Source organism: Pituophis catenifer, unplaced genomic scaffold (assembly GCF_029215685.1).
Source record: "Pituophis catenifer annectens isolate HBS135680 unplaced genomic scaffold, rPitCat1.0.hap2 SCAF_2, whole genome shotgun sequence".
Lineage (NCBI taxonomy): Eukaryota > Metazoa > Chordata > Lepidosauria > Squamata > Colubridae > Pituophis > Pituophis catenifer.
In genome coordinates, this window is record NW_027256882.1 from 217,849,569 (window position 1) to 217,876,927 (window position 27,359).

Consider the following 27,359-nt stretch of genomic DNA (forward strand, 5'->3'; position numbering starts at 1 on the left):
TACGCTCTATTTTTGTATCGTGCTGATTTGTTCATTGAAACTCAGCTACGCTTTCCTGCATCCTGAAATGTTTTGTTACAATCAAATGAGAATAGCACTTAGCAATATCACTTAGACTTATATACCGCTTCACAGTGCTTTACAGCCCTCTCTAAGCGGTTTCCAGAGCCAGCCTATTGCCCCCAACCATCTGGCTCCTCATTTTACCCACCTCGGAAGGATGGAAGGCTGAGTCAACCTTGAGCCTGGTGAGATTTGATCTGCCAAACTGCTGGCAGCTGGTGATCAGCAGAAGTAGCCTGCAGTACTGCACTCTAACCATTGCGCCACCCCGGCTCTCTGGAGAAGCAGCACCAGTTGTAGAAATTGTGGGTTCTTGGAATCTAATGTGTAGAGACATTGTAATTTGTGAGGCTGAATACTTTCTTGCTTATACCACATGGCATTTAAAACAGCTATCTCTTTGTGTTGAAAGCATGAGTGGAAAATGCAAGTCTGTTAAACTTTTATCTTTTTTTTTAAATTTAAAAGTACTAACTTTTAAGTACTAACAGTAACCATAGATTATAGCCCTTCTAGATCTCTGTTGTTTTGTTTTTCAGCAATTGGTTGGCAGTGGAGTTTCTTCAGCTTGATAAGGCCACAAACAACAATAACAATGGGGAGATGGAAAGGCTTAAGGCCCTTTTGAAACAAAGATTTTCTTGGAACCCCTTTTAATTGCTTTCCAAAATCGAAAATTCCCGAACTCAGAAAAGGACATTGGCAAAAATTGGGGGAGAGATGGAAGATAATTCCAGTGTTAAGATTTTTTTTTTTTTTTACTGTTTCTGGCTTTAGGATGGGGATGGCTATGGATTCTGGAATGTTCTCTCCACGTCCTCAGAGATTTTTCTTCAGACAGAAGACAGAAAAGGAATTCTGAATATTTGTAATTCCCAAGACTCCAGAGGAAATGATAAAGAACCAGTCTGACAAGAAAGTAAATAAATAAGATGCATTATTTGTACAAAAAAATTATATAAACAAGTTTAAAAAAAAACAGGGGGGGAGGGGAGCTGCCTCCTGTAGTATTTGTCAACCTTAACAAGATATTTACATGGATGCTGCCAAGTCACAATTCATGAAACATTTGTAATTACATTCGTAGGCTGCAAGCCTTAGCACAGTTGTAGACATGCCCGTTGTTGGAGGGGTTTGCCTCAGAGGATCCTTGCTGGGGTTTGCAAATGGGACAGAGCAGCTAGCCAGCTCCAGGGGGTGGGTGGGGGGCGGGGGAAGGAAACCCAGAGTTGGATACAGCTCGACTGAAGTCAGAACTGGATTATCTGCCTTTGCTTCAATTCAGTCCTCTGGGTTGCAAGACCATTAAGTGGCACCAACAACACAAAGATCCATACCTTGAGTTTGTGCTCTGAAATAAACAGGGAAGCCATCTTCTTCGGGGGCCTCGTTTACATTTATATTAGGCAGTGGTGAAATCTGAACCGGTTTGCCACCGGTTCGCTGGCCGCGCATGCGCGGTGCATGCCAAATGCGAGCTGCATGCGCGCATGCACAATGTGAGCCAAACATGCACTGCATGCATGCCCATGCACAGTGCACACCAAATGCCTGCTGCATGCACATGTGCACTGCACACCAAATGCACGTGTAGCGTGCATTTGCGGTATGCACCAAACACGTATTTTGTATGGAAAAAAGGAAGCTTGGGAAGGTAAGTAGAACAGTGTGGGGGGGAACAGCTGTCCTGCGCGATTTAGATTCACTAGAAAGCTTTCTGGCGATGTTAAATTGCGCGGCATAGCTGATTATCGGAAATACCGGTAGCTTTTTTTTACTATCAGTTCACCTGAACCAGTAGTTTTTATCACTACTGGTTCGCCCAAACCGGTGTGAACTGGTAGCATTTCACCACTGATATTAGGGCACCCCCAAAACACTGCACCCATTTGAATGCTGTCCCCTGGATTTATTTCACAGAGAATTTCCAAAAGGCCACCATCCAAAAGAGTTTAGCTATTGATGCCTGACGTTCTAATGAAAATCTATTTATTTTTCTATTGAGAAAAAAACAGCCACCACATTACTGCTAAGGAAAAGGGTCCTTCTGTTTGCAGAATATAACCTTCCTCTCCATGCTGCCCACCCATTCCCCCCCCCAGTGGTTTTCTCTGTATGAAATGAACGTGGTCAAAGTTAAATACAAAAATAAGGACAGGCAATACATTGTCACCGGTATTACAAAAACATTGCAGATGTATTACAGAAGAATCTCTTCTCCCCTCCTGCCCCCGCCCACCTCCCCCAATAGTTTCATCTGGACAAAAATAATGTACAATTATTCATATTGCACTTTTTATACATGAAATTCTAATAAATACACACACATGATACATTTACATAACATAGAAAGACATTCTCTCTTTCTCTCTCTCTTTTTTTAAAAATAAATGTTGCATTGATTCATAGCAACACAGTAACTCAGAGACCCATCTGAAAAGAGAGCAAATTCTCTGCCAGATACATTTTGGAAAGCCCAAAACAGAAGGCAATTTAAATCTGGCGGACCTGACATTGACCTCATCAGAGAACTTCCAGACATGTTTTAAAATATACAGGTAATAAAAAGCTGTAACCTATCAATGCTACCTTCAGCGCACATTTTACGGTTAAATACAAGCCAAGAATCCTGTGCAAACACACCCAAGCTGCAGGTCTGGCCTTTTATAGTGCTTCAACCGAACCCTCAGAACTGAAGAGTCCACCTACCCTCTCTGAAGATGTTTGGAGGTACAAAAATCATTATCTCCTTTTAATGACCTCATAATCCCTTGCGGGGTGGAGTCAGGGCATCTGAATGGAGCAGAATGTTTACTGGCCGGATGCCCTTCCTGTCACCAAAGCGGAATTTTATTATTCAGCAGATAAATTCTCGTCGTGCCCAGAGAGAAATATCATGCCTCTACTTAGGATCGAACTCACAAGCTCCTGATTGTGAGGTGAGAGCTCCACCTCTAGGCCACCGTACCATTCGTTAGGGGTACAAAAATGTGCACCACAAATCATGATCTTGTTTGAAGGCTCTTCCTTCTCCACAAATACAAAATACCAATTGATTTACAGATGGTCAATCCTTCATCGTGCTAAAGCCCAGCTTTGGATAGTTATTAGAGATGTACAGTCACTATACCTTGGAGGAAATCAGTGCTGGGTAAAATCCATCACACCTGCCAAATATTGTGTCAGAGTCAGCCGTCCCAAATCAAGACAAACCAACCACACACTTCTTTTATCATTACTGTGTCAGGGTCGGTGGGAAGCAGCTCATTCATTTGCTCTGCTTTTGGCCCGGGCTCTAAAATGTGTGAAGGACACTGAAGACTTCATGGCTGCCATAGAGACTGCCTTTTCTTATCCTTTAATAGCAGGCAGGAAATATAGTATGTGACCTTTTTCAGTTGTGTCATGGAACAACCCATGTTTCACCACAGGGCCGTGTTTGTTCCAAAATGGCCTCTTACTCTTCATTAAAACAGCCATTTTGCGAATTCTGTCACATTAAGGTTGACTTGCAATTCTAAAGGTAGCCACAGTAGGGTTTTTTATTTTTAGTTTTTTTTTTAAGGCTCCTTGGGTATCTGGAAAAAAAAAAGATGAACTGCTTTAATGAACAGCAGAGATCTGGAGCCTGTGTGAGCTCTGAGCCATTTCTTAAAGGCACTCAGCTCCATTTGACAATATCCAGAAAGCAATAACTCCATGGAGTTATTCCTAAGTGAAGGAGGCTGAATGAAGGGGCATTATAAGATTGCTGCAACAGCCTGTCAATCAGAGCTTCTATTCTTCCAAGGAAGTATATTTCAGAGCTGCCGTGTTTTAGCTCCAAGCAGTTCAGCACAGTTTGTGAATTTCATCCTGCTTAATAAAAAAGAAACCCCCCCTTTAAAAAAAAAAGATCATGAAATGGGAAGCACCTATATTGATTGTCTTTCTCTGAGTCATCCGCATCAAGTGAGAAAACAGTTTGGTTAATATATTTCATCAGGTCTGAGAGGATGTTGACAATTTACCTCTGCATTTGTTCACATAGTGGGCATCACAGTAGTGAGGATTAATAAGATTACTCTTCACCAGCAATCCATTTTAAACTTGATATAATCTCATGGAACCTCTAATTTCAATGTAGAAAATCTATACAGTATACAGTTGTATGGATTATGTTGTCCTTCTGTAGTGGAGAAAAATATTTTTGGACGAATGAGTTCACTTATTCCTCTTAGGGTTTGCCTCATACTTTCTCTTTTATTATTGCAAAATATTTGTGGGGCTTTTTTTACACTCTGAACCATATGGACTATATAATCTTCCATCCCAATTTCTTCATATTCTTTTAGGGTTTTTTTTTATTAGTTTCCAACTTCATTTCTGCTAACAAAAGCCAATAGAAACATGCGATGGAAATCTCCTGAGTATTTCCCTCCGCTTTCATCAGATTCAATATTTATGAAGAGTAATCAGGATGAACCTGCATACAATATATTTAGTTAGGCGTGTTTTTTTTAAAAAATGAAATAAATTAAAAAATAACTCCAAGCTTTCAGTAAGCGAAGAAGAGATTGGTAACTGGACCGTGAGGAACCAAAATGAACTGTGAGAATTAATCTTTGGTGCACCTTTCTTTCTAATCTGAATGACATTGCTCCCCCTGCATTTCAGCCACATTATTAGAAAATTCAATTTAATCTACTGTAGCATGCTGAGGGTCAAACTGTATCACCTGAGGATCACAAAAGCAGAAAATCCCAAATTGTAGCATAAAAAAAAAAGACATACAGCTATGATAAACTCATTATGGATACAGACAAGCCATCACTTCCTCAAATGTACAAACAAAACCTCTTGGGAAGTACTGAGTTAGACAGCGAGGACTTTACTTACTTCTTCTTATTTCTAATTAGATTTTTCCCCAACTTCGTGACCTCTGGATGTGTTGGCATGGGTAATCCCCATCACCAGGGCCAATTTCTAGCCCCCAAAGGCCAGCTGTTCTTCTGGGAAGCCTCGGTGGCAAAATGCCAAGAAGTCACAAGTATAACGCTTCACGCTACCAGCTTCCCGGGTGGCGATAGTGAGCTCACCATAGCAAATCCCTATTTGGGAAGAGGATATACTGTAAGCGTGCCAGAGTCAGTCCCAACTTTTGCAAGGTGGCAATCGTCCATTTTAATCTCTGCTTTCTGTATCTGTCAAGCCCCATTTTGATTCACGTAGTAGTAATCCAGTTGGGCGTCTGGTCTCCGGTTGCTTCCACGTCATTTCTTCAGTCCGTCAAGGGCCCCCAGTGATGTCTTCTGGACGGTTCCATTTCCAACATGCTTTCTCTCTCTCTCTCTCTCTCTCTCTCCCTCTTTTGGCCTCCACCCTCATCATGAACTGTGACACGCTGCATGTGTTTCCCATCATTAGGAGAGAAACCTTGTCAAGGTCATTTTTTTTTTAGAAAGAACAAATGACTCTGTTAAAAGAGATTTCTTAACAAGAAAAAAAAAGAGAGAGAGGAGGAGAGAAAGGAAAAATAAATAAATAAGTGGCAGACGAGGCAACTGCTTTTCCCATTTTCCTTCTCTCAAGCAGCTCTTCTCAGGAGCAGAGTAGAGCAAGGCCATCGGTTGCTAAATTCACTTTCTCTGTCTTTCTTTCTTTCTTTTGCTGCTGCCTTCATGCTTTTCCACACGTCCCACAGCAGCGTGACTTGAACTGTGCCAGTTGGCAGAGCTTTAACTGCTTCACCTTCTCACAATACCTGGTGGTATCTCTGCACTCAACTAGGAAAAAGGGGATGAGAATAGTAAAAAAAAAAAAAAAAAAAGTGGGGAGGGGGATGACAAATCTCATCTTGACTCTTGCTGGCTGGCTAACTTTAGAACATCTGCGGTTACTCAGATGAAAGATGATCCTGAACTTATGACATTCCCACCTCCAGAAGAAAAAGCGAACAGGAAAAGAAATGTAAACATGTACAAAAAGTCCAATAAAATGCCAAGGTGTCTCACCCTGACAACCTGGGATTTTCAGTTCCAGCTGAAACCAGTCCTAGCAATCTCCCCTTCCTAATAAATGTTTGAAGAGCCAAGGCTAATTAGCTAACAAAATTAGTAGGTATGAATTGAACTTGTAACAAAAAAATAAGTAAAATTACTTGAACCCTATCTGCTTTATACCAAGCATTTTCTCTCGCCTGGAAAAATAACACGCTCCAGGTGGTCAGGAAGGCTCAACAGAGACTCCACTTCCTTAGAGTCCTGAGGAAAAATCAGGTGGAACAACGACTGATGACTTCCTTTTACCGGCCTACCATAGAAAGTGACCTCACATATTGTGTGACGGTATGGTATGCTGGCTTGACAACCGCGGACAGAAAGGCATTACAGAGGGCGATGAGCAGAGCACAAAAAATCAGGGGCTACCTCCTGACCTCACTGGACGAAATCGCCAGGATACACTGCCTTAGCAGAGTGAGGAAAATCCTCAGGGACGATTCACACCCTGGTCAGCACTTCTTTACTCTCTTACCATTGGGCAGGAGATATAGAAGCATAGCCAGCCGAACGAATAGGCTGAAAAAGAGCTTTTATCCGTGGGCTGTCAGACTTCTGAACGCAGCATAACATCATAATTAGGTTTAAAATGTTAGACTTGCAGGGCCAGTGCAACGTGCAACATGTTCATACTGGTGTAATATAGTATAATGTTATATACATATATATCTGTGTGTGGGAATGTGTGTTAGTTTTTAATTATTTCGGTTTAGGGATTTTCTTTCCTTTATTTGAGTTTATTTTGAGTTATTGAGATGTATTCTATGATGGGGGGGGGGGGGGCTGCCCAAGGAAGGCTCATTCAATCTCATTGTACACATGTTGTGCATTGACAATAAAGGTTTGATTTGAATTGATTTGATTTGAATCACTTTTGTACACAGAAACACACAAGGACCAAAACTTTCACTTCCTTCTTTCTTTCCAGCAGGATGGTAGTGGGATAAGTGGAAGGGGCAGACGTACGGAATGGGACAACTTGCCACAGCCAGCTCTCTGTGGCCACTTCTCCACGGCCAACTCATCATGGCCAACTCACTGCGGGATAACATTGCAAATTATGGTCATGTGACATTGTGCTTGATGATCACGGATGGAATTTATGTTAAGTTGGGCACAGTCATGTGACCTTTTACTTTTGTTTTTTTTTTAATTTGATTTATATGCCGCCCTTCTCCGGAGACTCAGGGCGGCTTACAGTGCGTTAAGCAATAGCCTTCATACTTTTGTATATTTTTACAAAGTCAGCTTATTGCCCCCACAAACTGGGTCCTCAATTTACCTACTTTAGAAAGGATGGAAGGCTGCGTCAACCTTGAGCCTGGCAAGATTCGAACTTACAAATTGCAGACAGCTGGAGTTAAATTACAATGCATTAGTCTGCCGAGCTATCCAGGCTCAGACTTAATAGTCAGAATGGAATTACTTAATTGAATTACTTATTTAAGTGGTTCACCCATGGTCATTAAGCACAGTGTCACGTGACCACAACCTGCGGTATCCTGCTGGCTTCCCCATTGACTTGGTTTCTCGGAAGCTGACTCTGAAGTTTGCAAATGGCAATCATGTGACTGTGTTGCCAAAAGTTTAGTGCTAAGTAATTAAGTGATGGAGTCACTGGTCCCAATTTTGCTTGTTATGCGAGGACCGCCTATACTTGTACGGAGGGTGTGAATGGCTCCTAAGAATATGCATATTCAGGCTGCTGCATTGCCTATTGACTAGGGTGTGAAATAGTAAAAACGTACTATTTTCGCATGGAGTGATGTTACACCTCTGCCAGTTAGCTGGTCTTGGTCTCCAGGCGCATAAGTGATCTTGCACAGGCTGGTTTGTATGAACACGTACACATTCTACTCTTCTAGATTGGAAGCCATAATTCCCACAGGTAGCAGTGCACAACGTCCACAGACTGACTCTCCAGTGTACGCCACAGGCATCTGTCCAGCAGTTCTGAGTGCTTAAAGGCCTTTGAGGGAAAAAAATACATAAAATGTGGGGAAAAAGCCATCAATATTTGCATATACCCTTTAGAGCAGAGGTGTCACTTGATTTCATTGAGGGCCACTGTCAGATGTAAATGCCTTATTCTCTAATGTGTAAATAATGTATATATGGAACATCAGGGGTTAACTTATTACTTGAGCTTTAATGTATTCATATTTTACCACTCCCATTCCTGGCTCCGCCCCTTGTATATAAAAGGAGCCATCCTCCCCATTTTCCTTGCTTCTATCTTGAATATTCAGCGAATATAGAATGCCTATTATGAATAAAGAGAGTTATATTTAAACCTATAACTTCTATTATCTTTATTGAGTCTGATCCTGAAAATATTGCAACAAGCTGGTAGCAGAGGATGGTTAATTGACTCAATAAGTAATTAAAAATGTCCAAGAAAGATAGGCCCAACACCAGGGCCTACAGCAAAGAAATAGAAACTGATCAAGAGATGATCAACGAATCCACTAATGCGATTTCGAGAGAATCCGAAGAATACACCACTGAAGAAGAAGAACTGATGAGTGAAAATAACGACCAGGAAGAAATCGAGATAGAAAATAACGAACTCAGGTCAGAAATATTAAAAATACTAAAAAGCCAAAAGAATGATGAAAGCCTCATCGCGGACCTCCAGGAGATGCTGAGGAACAGCGGAGCAGCGAGAGAGAAAAACATCATTAAAGAAAAACCCAAAGATCAAAAAACTGTGAGTGAAATGACTACTGAGAAAATAGTTGTAAAAAAGAAAAGATGTGACCCCGCGCGAAATTTTGAACGGCAGCCATCTTGGTTTCAACGAACTTCAAAAGAGAGTGAAGCAGAGCCAATCAAAACGCTCAGTTCAAAATTTCTGGCGCGAAAAACACTATCAGACGAAGAAAGTGAAAAAGAAGTCTCAAACTCTTCAGATGAACCAAAATCAGAAAGTGAAGACGATTTAACAAAGTCTCAAGTAGAGTCAGCAATGAAAACACTTTTTGCTGCTTTTGGGCCAAGATTGAAAATTTCTAAGACATCAACGAAGAAGCAAGCAATCAAACCGACAACTCAAGACCTGCACGCTCCCATCCTGACTTCGAAAACGACGACACCCGAGCCCAGAGAGCCATGCCGATTCCGTCCTACACCGCAGACAGAATCGAGTGCCAGCACACACAAGAGAAAGAGAAGAACCGCCGCCATCACCAAAGCCCCAAAAACCGAGCCAGAGACCGACTCATCTGAAGAGGAGCGGATCGAGAGAGCTGAAATGGAGAGAACCTTCCACAACGGCGCCAAAGAAGAAATGAGCAACGCGCATGTGCAAAACTACGTAGACGGCCCCGAAAGACTTGAACTGGCCAGAGAACCGCGCAGACTCGTTACAAGCATCCCAATGCCGTTCTGTAATTTCCTGCACTTGAGAGACCACGGACTGCCTCAGGTTGTAAGTAATGGACAAAATAATGTGGGGAACTTACCCAGTGACTTCCCAAAACTTAGAGTTGATGGCATTAATTTACAAGAGTGGTACCAACAGCTTCAGGTTATTTTTATGAAAGAAAATTTACTATTCTTTATAACTAGTCCTCCAAGAAGACCTTGGACTTTAAAAATAGACTGTTTACATCATAGAGCATTTTTCATAATAATTTCTAGCGTGTCTCCTGCAATGTATCATAGCATCAAACCAAACCTAACTGTATCAGAAATAATTCAATGCATGTTTAATCTATTTCACAGCGATAGCGTAGCCACAACCACAAGAATGTCTAAGGATTTCTTTTCTTCTAGAGTGAAACCAGGGGTTTCTATAAGTGAACATTTGATAAATCTAAACAAAATAAGAGCTGAGCTGCAATTGAGGGGGGAAGTGATTTCAGATCAAACTATGAAAAGTGTTATTATCAATTCACTTGATCCATCATGGGATAGCTTTATGTCACACTTAGATACCATTAATTTGGGATATTTATCAATAGAAAGTCTATCTAACAAATTGATAGCAGAAGACAATTCAAGAAAAAATCGTTCCAGTAACCAAACAGAACACAAATCTTTTAGGAAAGTAGTCTTTCAAGATAAATATAATGAAGCCTTTAGATGCCACAATTGTGGATCCAGGGAACACAGTAGAAGAGACTGTCCCAAAGTCCCAAGGGAGAGACATAGGCCAGAATATAGGAGCAAATACAATTACAGACAATCTTCCACAGATAGACACAAATATAGAAGTCCACCAAACTACAGAGAAAGTAGAGGGGGTAGAGAAAATTCAAAAGAAAGAAAATCTGGGTCACTAAATGGGCTAAATAAACAAGACAGCACCAAAACACAACAAGATGAGAACAATAATTGGCTTATTGATTCTGGTGCAACAAATCACACCACTAATAACAAAAGTATATTATCTTCATTTACAGAAGATAAGTTTGTGATAAAGGTAGCTAATCAAGAAAAGGTTCAAGTATTAGGCAGAGGAAATGTGACCTTGCCTGGTTTAGGGAAAATAGAGGGGGTATTATTAATCCCAGAAATACCTCACAACATACTAAGTGCTATAAAACTAAGCAGAGAATCTGACATCAATATAGTTTTCTCAAAGGGGAAAGCAACTATAGAAAAGAACAAAACAAATGTAGGCACTGTGATGATAAAAGGGGGTCTACCCTATCTGATAACCAAAGAAAGATGGTTACATAACATTGATTCAAATATGGAAGATTGTATTGAAGCAGATGATGAAAATGTCAGTAACAGTGACAATGATGAATGTAAAATAACTCATGATAACAAAAATACACACAATGAGAAGAAACCAAAAATAGGTAAACCAATTCATGATGAGTGTGCTCATATCTTACATAGGAAGTTAGGACATGCAAGCTTTCCTGTAGTACAAAAAATGACTGAACACGCAGAAGGTGTAAAAATAAAAAATTGTGAAAATTATTTAGAATGCTCAGTATGTAAATCCACCAAACTAAAAACCAGTCCTAGACCAAAAAAATCTAACAGATCAACTAACAATATTTTTGATTTGGTACATATGGACTTAGTTGGTCCATTAACTCCATCAATTACCTATAGAAAACGTTACTTCCTAACAATAGTGGATGATTACAGTCGCTATGGTTTTGTTTACACATTAAAGCACAAGGATGAAACCTTTCAGAAATTTAAGGAATTCTACAAACGCATAGAAACACAACATAATATCAGAATAAAACAAATTATGACAGATAGGGGATGCGAATTCATGTCTAAAGAATTCTCCCAATGGTTAAAGGATAGAGGGATGCTACATTTCACGTCCAATCCATTTTCTGCCTTTCAAAATGGGATTGCAGAGAGAAAGAACTCCACACTACAAACCATGATTAGATGCACATTAGAGGATGCTGGTTTAGGCAAACAATTTTGGTCAGAAGCCTTACATTATTCAAATTACACTCAAAATAGAACATGGTCCAGTATTGTGAATAAGACACCATATGAGGTGATGTACAATAGAAAACCTAAATTAGCACACATGCACATATTTGGAGTTACTGCAGACGTGCACATACCTAAACAATTGAGGAGAAAGGGAGAAAACGTATCCAGGAGATTAAGATTCATGGGATACGAAACTGGAACCAAAGGGTACAGATTCATCGATAATAATAACAAATTTATAGTATCCAGAACAGCTGTGTTTCATGAGCAGGCCAATTGGTCTAAGTTGCACCTTAATGAAATTTTTCCTAATAAAAGCAAAGATAATATATCTTGCGAGGAAGGAACAACAGAAAATCAAAATATTAACAAAAGTAAGAACAAAACCAAAACTTGGACAAATAGTCAGCATAAAATAAAGACAGACACATTAACAAAAAAGGAAGCCAGATATTTGCATGACAACCATAGCAAACCTGAAAGAAATATTAGAAATAATAGAAACCAAATACCAAATAAATACAAAGATTATATTATGCATATGGATGGAGAACAAATAACACCTAATACATATGAGGAAGTATTGAAACTTCCCCGTGAAGAAAGAGAAAAATGGGAACTAGCTATGGAAAAAGAAATGAAAAGTTTACAAGGATTAAATGTATTCACACCTGCGATCGCACCTAAGGATAAAACAATTATAGGTACCAGGTGGATTTATAAAATTAAGAATTTAGAAGGAGGTAATACCTTATACAAGGCCAGACTAGTTGCACAAGGTTATGCACAAAAATATCCAGAAGACTATACTGACACATATTCACCCACAGTGAGAACAGAGAGTGTCAAAACAGCTCTTGTAGTAGCATCTGCACTCAATCTAGACGTGTTTCAATATGACATACAGACTGCATACTTACATGCAAAATTAGATAAGGAAATATATGTAAGAGCACCACACAGTCAATACACTAATAAGAACGAAATTTGGTTACTAAATAAGAGTCTGTACGGATTGAAGCAATCTGGCAAAAGATGGTACGATTGTTTGGTAAAAGTACTAAAGACCATGGATTTCAACGCCACCACTGCTGATAACTGTTTCTTTGTAAAAAAGAGTAATGATCATATTGAATTTGTATTAATTTATGTGGATGATATTTTATATATTGGAAAACATAAAGAGAGCAGGGAAATCTTTGTAAATAAGTTAAACGAACACTTCTCATTGAAATCACTAGGTAGAGTGAATAAATACCTTGGTGTACAAATTAACAAAACAAAAAGGGGATTCAAACTTACCCAAAAAGATAAAATCATTGAACTCCTAAACAAATGTAACTTAAATAATGCCAAAACATGTGACACACCTATGCAAACTGATTTTCTTAGAAACAATGATCAATCTTCCCCTGAGTTTAAAGATAACACATTTTACAGATCAGTTATAGGTTCACTCCTTTATATATCTAATTGGACTAGGCCAGATATTGCATTACCTCTCAATTTATTGTCAAGATATGTTAGCAAACCAACCTTGTATCATTGGGAAGCTGTCAAAAGAATTTTAAGATATCTGAAAAGTACATTAGATTTTTGTTTAATATTGGAACCCAATAATAACAAAGAACCAAAAATTACTTGTTATGCTGATGCAGATTGGGCTGGTGATACATCATGCAGAAAGAGTACCTCTGGTTATGTTTTTCTATTGAACGATTGTCCAGTTTACTGGTATACTGGTAAACAAGAACTGGTAGCCACCTCTACCACAGAAGCAGAATATGTTTGCTTGTCTAAAGCTGCAAATAACCTTGTATGGTTCAATGATTTGATCACAGATGTTTGGAAGAAACCTACTTTACCATTTATTATGCATGAAGATAATAAAGCGGCCATTGAAATTTCTAGATCCGATGCAATTGGACAAAGGTCCAGGCATATTGATATAAAATTTAAGCACGTGAGACAACTATCTCAAGACGGATTCATCAAAGCAATACATTGTGATACTTCTGAACAATTAGCTGACATATTAACAAAACCCTTACCTTCTAAACAACACAAATATTTAACTTCTAAATTATATGTATTATATTGTCCTGAATCTGAATGTAACTGGTGTTGTATAACGAACCGGCATTTAGAGGGGGATTTGTCAGATGTAAATGCCTTATTCTCTAATGTGTAAATAATGTATATATGGAACATCAGGGGTTAACTTATTACTTGAGCTTTAATGTATTCATATTTTACCACTCCCATTCCTGGCTCCGCCCCTTGTATATAAAAGGAGCCATCCTCCCCATTTTCCTTGCTTCTATCTTGAATATTCAGCGAATATAGAATGCCTATTATGAATAAAGAGAGTTATATTTAAACCTATAACTTCTATTATCTTTATTGAGTCTGATCCTGAAAATATTGCAACAGCCACATCAGGGTTGTGTTTTACCTTGGGGGCCAGGTGGGCGTGGCCAGGGTGGGCTTGACCAGCTCAATGTCACTTGTGTCGCGATGGTCTCCTGCAGCCTTCTGCCGGTTTTCCCTTTTCGCTGGCAGAGGATTGCAGGAGTCTGTTGCGGCCGAAAATGAAGCTCGGGGGCTGCACACAGCCCCCCCCCCCGAGCTCCCTTTTCATTGGCAGAGGCACTGTGGATCAATCATTTGCTGTTTCCAGGGCGGCCTCATGGGCCAGATGTAAGTACCCTGTGGGTTGGATCTGGTCCGTGAGCCTTGAGTTTGACACCCCTGTTTTAGGGAAACAGATTCAAGGTTATCCACATAGGAGCTGGGATCAGTTCCAGAGATGTTTGGATTTTGAAAATAATCGCAAACAAAAACAGCTTACAAAATATAGAGTATAGAGACAATCCTATGAAGTTGTATAACATGTTCTGATGTTGCTAGCCATGAGGCAAAGCCTCAGAATTAAAATGGCTTTCCTCTGGTGCTTCAGCCATATGTCTGCTCTCTGTACACAGATAAATGCAAATAGATTGAAACATTAGGAAGACGGTAGAAAAGCATGCATTTTGCAGAAAAGGCTGATGGTTATGATGCAAAAACAAAAAACAAATCCCTGTCGCAAAGAAGAAGCATGACTTCCTCCTAAATCATTTGACCAAGGAGGGCACTGGAGACTTTTTATATAAGCAGTGAGACAAAAGCATTAATTGTGATTAGCAATTATCATCTATTATTGTGTGAGAACCAGAACACAGAGTTTCTGGTATTTTCAAGGTGTCAGTGGGACCTACCTCGGGAGGGAACTGCACTGGTCCGAAGGCACAGAGATCCCATCCCTGGACTGGCAAAAAACCTGCCTGTGCTGGAGTGCCAGACGAGAGCCAACACAAGGACCATTGCACTGTTAACAAACAAACAAAAAAACAAGACACTGGTTAAAACAAATGTGAAACTCTTCACTGGCTGCCTGCGGTAGTGGTAAGAGAGAGGACTTTCGAATTTGTGATAAACCACAAGAGTTGGTGGACTAATTGTAGAAGCTACAATTCTAATGTTTTGAAAAGACACAAATAGGAAACTTTCAGAAAAGTTGCCATATGAATCTCCCTGAGAAAAGCTAGCAGTGCTGTGTAGCTTGCTCACTGATTCAGCTGGTTAACCCCTTTTATAATTATTTGGTATTTTTTTTAAAAAAATAATGTCATCAATATCTGAATAAACAAAATGCTATTCTATCTCTGATTCTCATTTTCTCGTTCCCGTTCTTGACTTGCAGTGTAAATTATTTTATTCTGGAAAGGGTCACTGTATTTTGTCTGTTGCTGTAAAAATTTTACGACAAATATTTATCACACTTGATAGGCAACCAGTATTAAAAGAATTAGGGAAGGCATGTTATGAATAATTGAAAAGGAAGATACGATTAATGCTAAGTGCTAGGAATTTAACCAATGTGGTTAATAAATGTACACAATCTTTATTTTTACATGATAGTGGAAATAAACCTTCGTTTGTGATTTAGATTTTATCCCTCTTCCCCTTTTTACACTGTAATATTTTATGAGTGCTTAGAGCTTTCCTTAATCTTTAAAAGTCCCACCAAAAGTCCCTAAGGAATGTTTCTGGAAAGTTACAAGGAATGGATCAATAAACTTTGCTTAGTAAAAATATATCCAGAGATATCTAAGGAATACCACCTTCAACAGGAAAGGATACATTTAAGTTTCGTTTTGAATACAGATCTGCCTCAAAACCTCACCAAACCAAAACCAAAATCACTGGGAGAGAATATGATTTGAGTTTAATTCATTTGCAATTATCTTGTTCTTCTCCAAGAACTCCATCCATCCATCCTGTCTTTAAGTTGTTGTTGGATTTGATTCCTGGGATTCTCTCCAGGTCTCTAAAAAGATTAATTACCGGGCATGCCAGATAATATGATGGTATTTGGGTACTTGCCAAAACAATGTGACCAGCATTTGGGCTGTAGCATAGAGTGGTGAGATTTGCAGGTAAAGACATGGCTCATTTCAAGCCTTATTCTGCTGGGAGGATAAGTTAGAAGGAGCATTATCTTTTTTTAAAAAAATCTGATTTTTTAAAAAATGTTTAAATACATTTGGAGACCCTGATATCAGGATGGAATCAATGGTCCACTGTTTAGAGTCTCATAGGGTGATGACCTGTGAGACTGGAAGAACTGGAAAAAAAATAAAAATCTAATGATCCTGGCCAGTGGTGGGTTTCAAAATTTTTTACTACCAGTTCTGTGGGTGTGGCTTGGTGGGCGTGGCATGTCTTGGTGGGTGTGGCATGGCTTGGTGGGCATGGTTTGGTGGGCGTGGCAGGGGAAGGATACTGTAAAATCTCCATTCCCACCCCACTCCAGGGGAAAGTTACTGCAAAATCCCCATTTCCTCCCGATCAGCTGGGACTCAGGAGACAGAGAATAGATGGCGGGGGGGGGGCAGTCAGAGGTGGTATTTACCAGTTCTCCAAACTATTCAAAATTTCCACTACCGGTTCTCCAGAACTGGTCAGAACCTGCTGAAACCCACCTCTGATCCTGGCTTATCCAGGGATCGTAGGATTGTAACACTGATATCACAACATTGGTATCAAAGCACAAACATAGCTCATCATGTCATTTTTTCCTAATGAAAATTGATTGAGTTACTACTCTCAAAAAGCTACTCAGAAAGCTTCAGACTGCCCAAAGAACTGCTGATACAGTTCTACAAAGGAATTATTGAATCTGTCATCTGCACCTGTATAACTGTCTGGTTTGGCTCTGCAACCCAACAAGACAGACACAGACTTCAGAGGATAATTAGAACTGCAGAAAAAAAACAATTGCAACCAGCCTGCCTTCCATTGAGGACCGGTATACCTCACGAGCCAGAAAGAGGGCTGCGAAAATATCTACACTCTTCACATCCTGGACATAAACTGTTTTAACTTCTACCCTCAAGATGATGCTATACGGCATTGCACGCCAGAACAACAGGACAATCCCCCCCCCATCACTCTGCTAAACAACTAATTCCCACAACAGTCAAACTATCTAATAAGGCTATATTACTATTATTCTTCTCACCCTTCCTATTACCTATCTCATTTTATGACTATAACTTTGTTGCTTATATCTTACGATGTACATTGTTTTATTTAGTATCCTAGTATGATTTAAGTTGACTGCTTATTTAGTATCCTATCATTAACATTAAGTGTTGTATCTTATGATATATGATAAATATATTTTTATGATGACTATGATCATGATTTATCACTTGTTGCTTGTATGTACATGGAGAGATTATGCACCGGAGACAAATTCCTTGTGTGTCCAATCACACTTGGCCAATAAAGGAGCCTGGTGGTGCAGTGGACTAAACTACTGTTAAAGTAGTATTTAGCTGCCAGCTGCCTGCAATTACTGCGAGTTCAATTCTCACCAGGCTCAAGGTTGACTCAGCCTTTCATCCTTCCGAGGTAGGTAACATGAGGACCCGGTTTGTGGGGGCAATAAGCTGACTTTGTATAAAATAGAACACCGCTTGGGGGGGGGCAAAAGCCCTACTAAGCAGGTATATACAAAAGTATGAAGGCTATTGCTTAAAAGCATTGTAAGCCGCCCTGAGTCTCCGGAGAAGGGCGGTATATAAATCAAACTAATAAATAAATAAATAAATAAATAAATAAACAAATAAACAAATAAACAAATAAATAAAGAAATAAATAAATAAATAAATAAAGAAAGAAAGAAAGAAAGAAAGAAAGAATTCCATTCCATTCCATTCCATTCCATTCCACTCACTCTACTCTATTTTAATAACATGTCATAAAACAAATAGTAGAAGAAAACTGAGAATTATCACCTTCTAGCACCTCAGTCCCTTTACCAAGGTCTGAGAGAAAAGCCACATTTTAATGTTGGCATGCCTAAACATGATGATTATTTGTGAAAGAGGCTAGGCTTCCAAGGGATCTTCAAGAGCAGGCCGTATAAAGCCCATTGCAATAATCCAGTAAGATTCACCACCAGTTTGGTTGTCTTCTGCTCATAGAGTCCACAGATGGTTATTAACCTCTTGCCATTTTGCCTCTGGGCACAAAGTATTTTGAGCTAGTTCTACACAGAGGCGTCTTCAACCAGCCACAGCTACTCAGAGCTCAAGAGAGTCAAAAGGTACAGCAGTCCAAAACACAGAAGACCAGAAATCTTAACTCCTAATATTGATTTCAAGCCCAGTCCATCTGAAAGTCTTGCACTGCATGCCAGTTGAGAGTGTCTACTGGGCACAATTCTAGTTTTTCCTGTGATTGCGCTTGAGCCCCAAGCACACAATGCCCTTGGTATCTTTAAGGTATATCCTACACATTTTTTGAAACATGAAGAAGAAAGAAGAAGGCCAACAAATTGGATGGACAGAATGGGAAAAAATCCAATTATGCTGTTATCCTCTTTGATTTTCATGAAGGAAAACTATGGTTAGACTTATTAATGTTAATGTAACCAGTGATATTCCCAACATATTACAAAAAAAGATTTGACTCTCTCACTTCAGAGTGCAAGTAAAAAAATCTATTAGATTTCAAAACCGTGATGTCAAAAGTTCAACTATAAACACGAGCAAAGGTTCTTTTTCTTTGATAAGTAATTGCATGAAATCCCCTCTCTGCGGTCATTACAAGAGACATATCAAAACTAGATTGTAGGAGACAGGAATAATGGAAAGGCTTATTTTCAAAGGGTCAAAAGAATACGCTTCTTTCCTCTGCATTTTGGAAAAGGTTAATAATTGAGCTTGGCCAATAGGAATCTGATATCCTTTGGGATGAACTCTGTGATACAATAACAAAATTCCATTTATATATAGACCATAATCTGTTCTTAATTGTAATTGCAATAATCAATTTATGGACCTGACTCAAAATGGAGTTGTATATATTTCCACAGTGCTTAAAAATACTCCCCTCTTTTTCCTGGCTGGAGAAATATTACATTAGAAAGCCAAAAGGTCAACTGAAGTCGATGAATTCATGCAGCTTTTGATAATGAGCTTGGATATGACATCACGGCACAATATAAACTAAGAGTCATCTTCCAGAGGGACCTTTATTAAAAAAAAAAACAAAAAAAAACCCTTACCTAAAATTCCCAAATGAGAAAAAAAAGAATCCCCAGGAAATATCTTTAATAATAAAGGTGGCATGCCTGTTCCAGAAGATCTTTTGTTTATATGTATAGGTATCAGGGGTGAAATCCAGGAGGTTCTGATAGGTTCTGGAGAACCAGCAGCGGAAATTTTGAGTAGTTCAGAGAACCGGCAAATGCCACCTCTGGCTGGCCACAGAGTGGGGTGGGAATGGAGATTTTGCAACATCCTTCCCCTGCCACGCCCAAGCCACGCCCACCAAGCCACGCCCACAGAACCAGTAGTAAAAAAAAATGGGTGAGCCATTGATGGGTATGTAGGTTTTAGGGCAGAGATTCTGCTAATTGAAAAATGACGCATTTAGTTCTGCTTGAAGCCAGTGCATACTTTGCAATTATTTCTTCAACTCGTCTATGATCCAACCTGTATTCTTTCGCTCTCATTTTCATCCACTCATAACAGCCTTGTTCTTCCTTTTGACCTATTCACTCTTCCTTCATGCTTGCTTGTTCATGTTCCCTGTAAGACCAATAATATTTGTCTATGGAGATTCTCAGTCATCCAGGTCATGGTTATCTCAAAGATGGTTTTTCAAGAGGCAACAGAGACTTTCTGGTTTTTCTTTGAAGACGTTTCACTTCTCATCCAAGAAGCTAAAGAAGCACCTTTGGGACCAATAATATTTCTTTCCTATTCAATGCAACTAGACCTTTAATTACATCGATATCTTTGCCTTCTCAGAATCACAATGATTAAGGTAAAGGTAAAGGTTCCCCTCGCACATATGTACTAGTCGTTCCTGACTCTAGGGGGCGGTGCTCATTTCCGTTTCAAAGCCGAAGAGCCAGCGCTGTCCGAAGACGTCTCCGTGGTCATGTGGCCGGCATGACTAAACGCCAAAGGGGCACGGAACGCTGCTTCCTTCCCACCAAAAGTGGTCCCTATTTTTCTACTTGCACTTTTTACTTTCGAACTGCTAGGTTGGCAGAAGCTGGGACAAGTAATGGGAGCTCACCCTGTTACGCGGCACTAGGGATTTGAACCGCTGAACTGCCTACCTTTCGATCGACAAGCTCAACGTCTTAGCCACTGAGCCACCGCAACCCTTTCACAATGATTAGTGTGGGCCAAATTTAACTTACCTGTCCCCAGGCTGAAGTTGTCCACTCCACACATAGCTGTCTGTTGCAACTCTGAGTATCTACTGGACGCTTGGCCAGTTGAGCACAAATATCGCTGGACACAGGTACGGAAATGCCAGCAGCAGTCAGTTTTTGACAAGTCACCCTCCGGGACTGGATACCCCCACCACAGCTCTGGGTACACTGAGACCATGAGGTCACCATCCATCTAATGGGGAGACGTAAGGGAGAAGAATTTTCAGCGAAATTACTTGGAAAGAACTGTAGGTGTATTACAAAACTTCCAGTTTTGTATCTTCTGAGACAACAACACTCCTTTATCTATTTGATTTCTTACTGTTGGCATCTAAAATTGGAAAAAAATAATATTTCCCTGCAATGAATAACAAAGAGGGTAACAAATGGCAGAAATGGATGCAAACTCACACCGCTCACACAAATGAGAAATGATAGGTACATTTGGGATAACTGAATGATAAATAGTGTGTGCATGCAGGCATATTTGTGTCTGCACATGTTTTATATATGCCTTCAAGTCAGCCTGGACTCTTGGTGGCTTGCTGGGCAAATCCCTGCAGTTTTCTTAACAAGATTTTAGAAGTGCCTGGCCATTACTAGCTTCGTAGGGTTGAGAGAGAGTGATTGACTCAAGGTTACTGAGCTGTCTTTGAGCATAAGATAGAACTAGAACTCACAGTCTCCTGGTTTCTAGCCTTTACTTACTTTAATTACTACCAGTATACCAAAACTGGTTCTCTTTAACAGAATATTACTTGTGCATATACAAGTAATACTGTACTGCAGAGCAGATAGTCCTCAATTTATGACCATAACTGAGATTAAAATTTCCTTTGTTAAGCAAGACAGTTGTTAAGTGAGTTTTGCCCCATTTTATGACCTTTCTTGCCACAGTTGTTAAGTGAATTGCTGTAGTTGTTAAATTAGTAACACGGTTCTTAAGTGAATCTGGCTTCCCCATTGACTTTGCTTGTCTGAAGGTCGCAAAAGATCATCACATGACCCTGGAACACTGTAACCGTCATGGCCAATTGCCAAGTGACCAAATTCTGATCAGGTGACCAATGAGGATGCTGCAACAGTCGTGTGAAAAATGGTTTTAAGTTGAGGACCACCTATATGTGTGTGTGTGTAATGAGAAAACACAGCAGTTAAAAAAATTGTCAAGGAACAACTACTTTCCTCTTTATTTTATCTGAAAATAATTTTTCAGGCATTCCGATTCTCATTTGGTTAAGACATACAATAAAATGTTTTTGGAATATAATGGTAGTGATTGGATACTGGCGAATGTACTATACCAGTGGTGGCGAACCTTTTACTCACTGAGTGCCAAATCGGTACGCGCCTTGCATACTTCGCGCACGCATGTGCTCTCCATGCTAACATGCAGCTCCTCCCTATGCATTGCGCACAGAACCCCACCATCTGCGCATGCGCATGGCTTTAGTGCCCCCATACACTGCAGTGCAATCACACCATCTGAGCATGCGTGCAGCTTTCGCGCAGCTCCCCCGTACGTTCCGTGTGCAATAGCATCATCTGCGCATGTGCACAGTTTTCACATGCACAAATGCCATCTATGCATGCGCGCACTGCACACAAGTACTCTCACACGCATGCCCAAACACATGTGCATGCGCAGGAGAGCTCCAAAGACCAGCTGGGTCCCCTGAATTACACACATGCACACCAGAGGCTCAAACACCAGCTGGGGAGCACGCGCATGTGCAGCTGCAGGTGATTTGGGCAACAGCTTGTGTGCCCGTAAAGATGGCTCTGCGTGCCACCTCGGGCATACGTGCCATAGGTTCCCCATCACGGAGCTGTACCATTTAAGAAAAACATTAGTCCAGATTGTGCCATGTTAGCATCGTATTTCCATCATTTATAAAGGAAATGCAAGAAGGACAAAGCTTTCCCCACCCTTATTATGAGAATTATATCCTAGTCATGGTATACATCACGGAAGATTGGGCTCAAACATTTCTTTCTGATGGACTCAACTTTACGTACTTGTCCGTCAAGATGTATAGTACTTCACCCCTGCCAAGTTTAACTTGTCGATAGACATTCCTTCATAAAAGATGACAGAGATATCTTGCAAAGGGACTCTTAATCCCTGGCTGCCAGGCGGTTTAAACTGATAAAGCAACTTTTGTTACAATGCCTAAGCAAGTAATGATTCCATAAAGCAGTGGTTCTCAACCTGTGGGTCAGGACCCCTTTGGGGGTCAAATGACCCTTTCAAAGGGGTCGCCTAAGACCATTGGAAAACACATATTTTCAATGGTTTTAGGAATAATTTTATTGTTGGGGGTCACCACAACATGAGGAACTGTATTAAAAGGTCGCAGCATTAGGAAAGTTGAGAACCACTGCCATAAAGGTTAGTAATCATTGCTTCATTGCGAAGTTTTTGAGTTTAAGAGTTTTAAGAGTTTATTCGATTTCTATACCGCCCTTCTCCCAAAGGACTCAGGGCGGTGTACAGCCATATTAAAATACATAGATTTATAAAATTTAAAACCAATTAAAATCAATATATAAAATTGGCCCGCAAGTTAAAACATACATACACCCATAATAAAAATCGTATTAGGCCAGTCCGGCTTGCTGGAATAGGAGGGTCTTAAGTGTGTGGCGAAAAGTACGCAGGTCAGGGCTAAGACGGAGCTCTAGGGGCAACTCACTCCAGAGGGCTGGTGCCCCCACAGAGAAGGTTCTCCCCCTGGGTGTTGCCAGTCGGCATTGTTTGGCCGACGGCACCCTGAGGAGTCCCTCTCTGTGGGAGCGTATTGGCCGGTGGGAGGTTGTTGCTGGCAGAAGGCGGTCTCGTAGATATCCCGGTCCTAAGCCATGGAGTGCTTTAAAGGTGATAACCATTGTACATGTCACACATTGTACATGACACACATTGTACATATCAAATGGAAGGCCAAACCTTGAAGGGCAGTCTCTCCTATTGCACGCCACAGGTTGCAGATTTGGCTTGGGTTTTTCCACACAATGCGACACGTTGACCTGGGTTCCATCCAGTAAACATTTCAGCTGATGGTATTGTAGACCCTTATTGCCACAAGAGGCTGAACAAGGTGACATCTTCTCCACTGACCACCAGTAATCTGAAATTTTGCAATAGTTCAATTACGTTAAAAACTCTAGCGTAGTCTATAGAAAGAATGCTAAGAATGTGCAGGAGCTCAAGAAGCCATACACAGTGCTGGGTATGCATCTGTGTGCATAATAAAGCTTTAGCCAAACTGCGCTAGCAAATATGGAGAGCAACAAGTGGCTAATAGACTGAAAGAGGTAAATCCACGTATCAATAGCACAGAAAGGAGATTTAAAAGATTGTGCAAAATATCACACAATATAATTTCATATATAAGTAAAATAATCCTTAGAATTCTCCAACACAGATTAGAGCCCTACATGGAAAGGGAAGTGCCAGGAGTTCAAACTGGCTTTAGAAAGAGAAATAAATAAATAACATTTAGTCTTCCAAAAGGACCTGGAAGGGGATCTGTCATTTGGCCTGGAGCCCCAATGGGGATGTGTCATTCTGGAGGTGATTAATGGAATAAGATAAGAGCCGGTCTCCTCCCCATGTGCATCTTGCTCCCTTCTTTCCCATCTTGTCAATTTTAATATTAATCATTTTAACGTTTAGCTTATTGTTATTGGGATTGTAAGCCGCCTAGATTCACCTCTAGTCGAGATGGGTGGCATATAAGTTAAATAAATAAAGAAAATTTTGTTGGTCAGATACAGTACACTGGATCATTAAGAAAATTAAAGTGTCAGCACTTCAACCTGCATTTACTCTAGTGCTGACATAAGAAGGAGAAGCGAAGGTGTCTGGAAAGGGACGTTTGACTTTTCACCTACTTATTTTCCCTGGAGATAATATCCCCTAGGAGATGGGATGGGAGGGGGGAAATTCCTTTGAGCTGGAGTAGATTAGGGGTAGAATGACTTGGAAGATGGCCAATGAGTGCAGGGGAGTGGGGAACGGAAAGTGAGGGTTTTGGGGCTGGACGTCAGTGTTGGCTTCGATTGGAGTCGGGTTAGAATGTTGTGCTTAATAAATAGGAGTTTTTCTTCAAAGACTTTGTTTGAAATGCAATTTATTTGAGATGACCTCGAAACTTGACATAAAGAACACTCCCAAAGGTCGATAAAGAATACCACCCAATAACTTTGCAAGACAGGTTGGACTGAGAAAGAGGTGAATGTTCAGACACCCGGGAAGCTTCTGTGGTAGAAGGCGGGTTAGAACCTCAGTCTCCCCATTCTCAGCAACCTAGAATGGCAACCTTATTATAATGCCCCTGCTAGTCTACTACATTCTACTACTGTTAAATGGCTGTATTTTTTTTTCTTCTCATGGTAAGCAATCTGACATAACCTACGTAGGTTTTCTCAGTTGGGTTTGTTTCAATGCTGAAAGAGTCCAGAAAAAAAAAATCACCAGGAGTTAATAGTGAAACAATATGTAATATTCTAAAATAGAGCATCTACAGTACTACTGTCCAGAAACTGTTCACTTTTGTATGAGATTTGCATTTCCACAGCAGGTCCAGAGCATGAAACAAGCACCAACATTTCTGTTAAGCATTCTCTTAGATTCCCTCTGTATAACTTACAGGAAGCTCTGATAACATTCAATGGCAAGGATGTATAAAAATTCAGAAAACCAGAATATACCCAACCTGTGTATTCCATTTGCTAGTTCAAAAGATCCATTCGGTATCAGTTGTCATAGTTCAAAGAAACTACGAGAAACTGAAGTTCACACATGGAAAAATTACCAGTTGGGTAAGGCTGCTCTAGAAATATATTTTACCTTGGATGACCAGAGATGTTTTTTGAATAAGCAAGCCTGCCTCATTTTGAGCCCTGCAGCTGATTTCTCCCTGATAATCATTGCTGACATTCAGGATCTGGAGAATCTGACCAGATGCCAACACCCGATGGGGCAGGTGGAAGGGATGACCATCGTAAAACCAAGTGATGTTAGGAGTTGGATGACCGTCTACTGGGCAGCCTAGAAGATTTTGAAAAGGCAGAAAAAAAGGTCAAAACTGTATTCCTCGTTATAACACAAACATCTGGGGAATCAAGGTTGACGATGAAGCAATGAATCAGCTTATTTATCTATTTCCAGCCTGTTTCAGCTCCGAGATTATGAGATTATGTCCTTTTATGGAAAGAAAAGCAGTTTAGTTTGAAACTGATGGTAAAAATTCTTTCAGGATATCTGCACAAAGAACACTGAATTCCACCTAAGCAAATATGGAGGGAGACCTGAGAAGGAATGAAATGATTGCTTGTAAAATCAACGATTTATTTATTGTCAACAATATCCACAAAATAGCTCACAAAATTATGATGAAGAAAAGACTGCACTGGAGCCAACATCACAGGGCACTTGTCATGACGAACATTTATTTGAAGCAAACTCCCACTGAATTTCACAACTTCTTAATTATACTTTTTATAGCTGAGGCCACATAGTCATATGGCTTCTCCAAAGAGATGGGCAATATATCAGGAGGCAAACTGGTACTTCCATTCACCTTCTTCTTTTCTTTTTTCTGGGCAGGGCTGACTATTTAGTCCAGAAGTGAAGGAGGAAATTAATGGACAAGTCCTGGGATAATTTTTTATGTATTTACCCAACAAAGTGCAAAAGGAATGTGTTCCTATCATTGCTCAACTGTTATAATTAAATAATGTTATGGCTCGCATAATAAGAAGACATATTCTTGTTGTCCAATTTCTGAATCAATGGAGAAAGTTGTGTCGCACTCTCATTCCATAGTTCATGGGAATGAGATATGATAAAAAGAAAAACACCGGCTCTCTATGATTCAAAGCTTATGCTTGGATTAAAAAAAAAACCTGGTCTGATTTGAGAAATAAGCAAACTTGATATGGAAGTCACTAAGGGAGAAAACAATAAATATGGAACAGCAGGATTTCCTTTTTATGGCTGACTGTATTTCTCTAGTCATAAAAAGCACATTTTTCCTGGCTAACACTACTGTTCTTATTATATACCACCTATGAATCAGAGCTATATATTTAAAGCAACTTGTATTGAAAGTCTGGGTCACTGTCTGGGCATCACTAAAGTGTTATTATTTTTGCCTTCAAGTTAGTCTTGAATTCTGGACATGGACAAATCCATGCAGTTTCCTTGGCAACATTTTTGAAAGTGGTTTGCCGCTCCGTTCTTCCTATGACGAAGTAACTAGTTCAAAGTTATCCAGTTGGCTTTGTGCCCAAGGCAGGACAAGAACTCACAACCTCTCCATTTCCAACCCTGATGCCTTTAGCTACTACACCAAACTGGGCTCTCTCTATTATTAAAATACACAAGGTTTTTGGGGTTTTTTTGGATTTATATGCCGCCCTTCTCCAGAGACTCAGGGCGGCTTACAAGGCGTTAAGCAATTAACGCCTTGTAAGAAGAGGCTTATTAAACTTAGAGCTCAATTCAACAACAGACTATTTCATCAATTAATAGTGGGTGTTTATCCTCTAATGATAAGGATTCAATTGCTATTATGGTTTCCGTCACAAAGAACCTTTCTCCAAATTTGACTCAATAGCAGCTAACCATTTAAAAAGTGTGAGGCCGGTTAAGGAGGTACCCCAGGGCTTCTTTTTCTCTTGAGTCAGTATCAGTGGTCACCAACCAGTGGGCCACAGACCACTAATTGTCTGTGAGAAAAATTATTTGCATTTTTTATATTGCACTAAATACTATTTATCTTTTTTAAAAATTCATATATGTAGGCCGTGGGATTTAAAATTATGAATGTAGTGGTCCCTGAGGTCCCCGAAAGGTTAGTGACCTCGGTCTGTATCTTCTGTTGCTTTGATATCTCTGAATAAAAAAAAACCTGCTCTATTCTGGTTCCATACGTCTGAATAAAAACATAGGCCAGCAAATCAGTTTTTAGTATTTTTTTAAAAAACACCTTCTCCTGCCATCTAATCCTATCTCTTGCCCAAGTTCTGAACCAACTTTAGCTAAG

The 27,359-nt window shown here is 40.0% G+C and overlaps 1 protein-coding gene across 1 annotated transcript in view; it reads right to left on the reverse strand.

Annotated features, from left to right (window-relative positions):
* Positions 1-5,721: 5,721 nt before the first annotated feature.
* ADAMTSL1 (ADAMTS like 1) overlaps positions 5,722-27,359 on the reverse strand; it is a 508,728-nt gene continuing 487,090 nt past the window's right edge. Inside the window, exons 25-30 of the mRNA XM_070938587.1 lie at positions 25,160-25,360; positions 23,255-23,435; positions 20,293-20,500; positions 14,783-14,892; positions 7,850-8,070; positions 5,722-5,828 (exon numbers count right to left, since the gene is read on the reverse strand). Of these exons, the coding sequence (XP_070794688.1) occupies positions 5,722-5,828; positions 7,850-8,070; positions 14,783-14,892; positions 20,293-20,500; positions 23,255-23,435; positions 25,160-25,360 (1,028 nt within the window). The remainder of the gene's footprint in view (positions 5,829-7,849; positions 8,071-14,782; positions 14,893-20,292; positions 20,501-23,254; positions 23,436-25,159; positions 25,361-27,359) is intronic.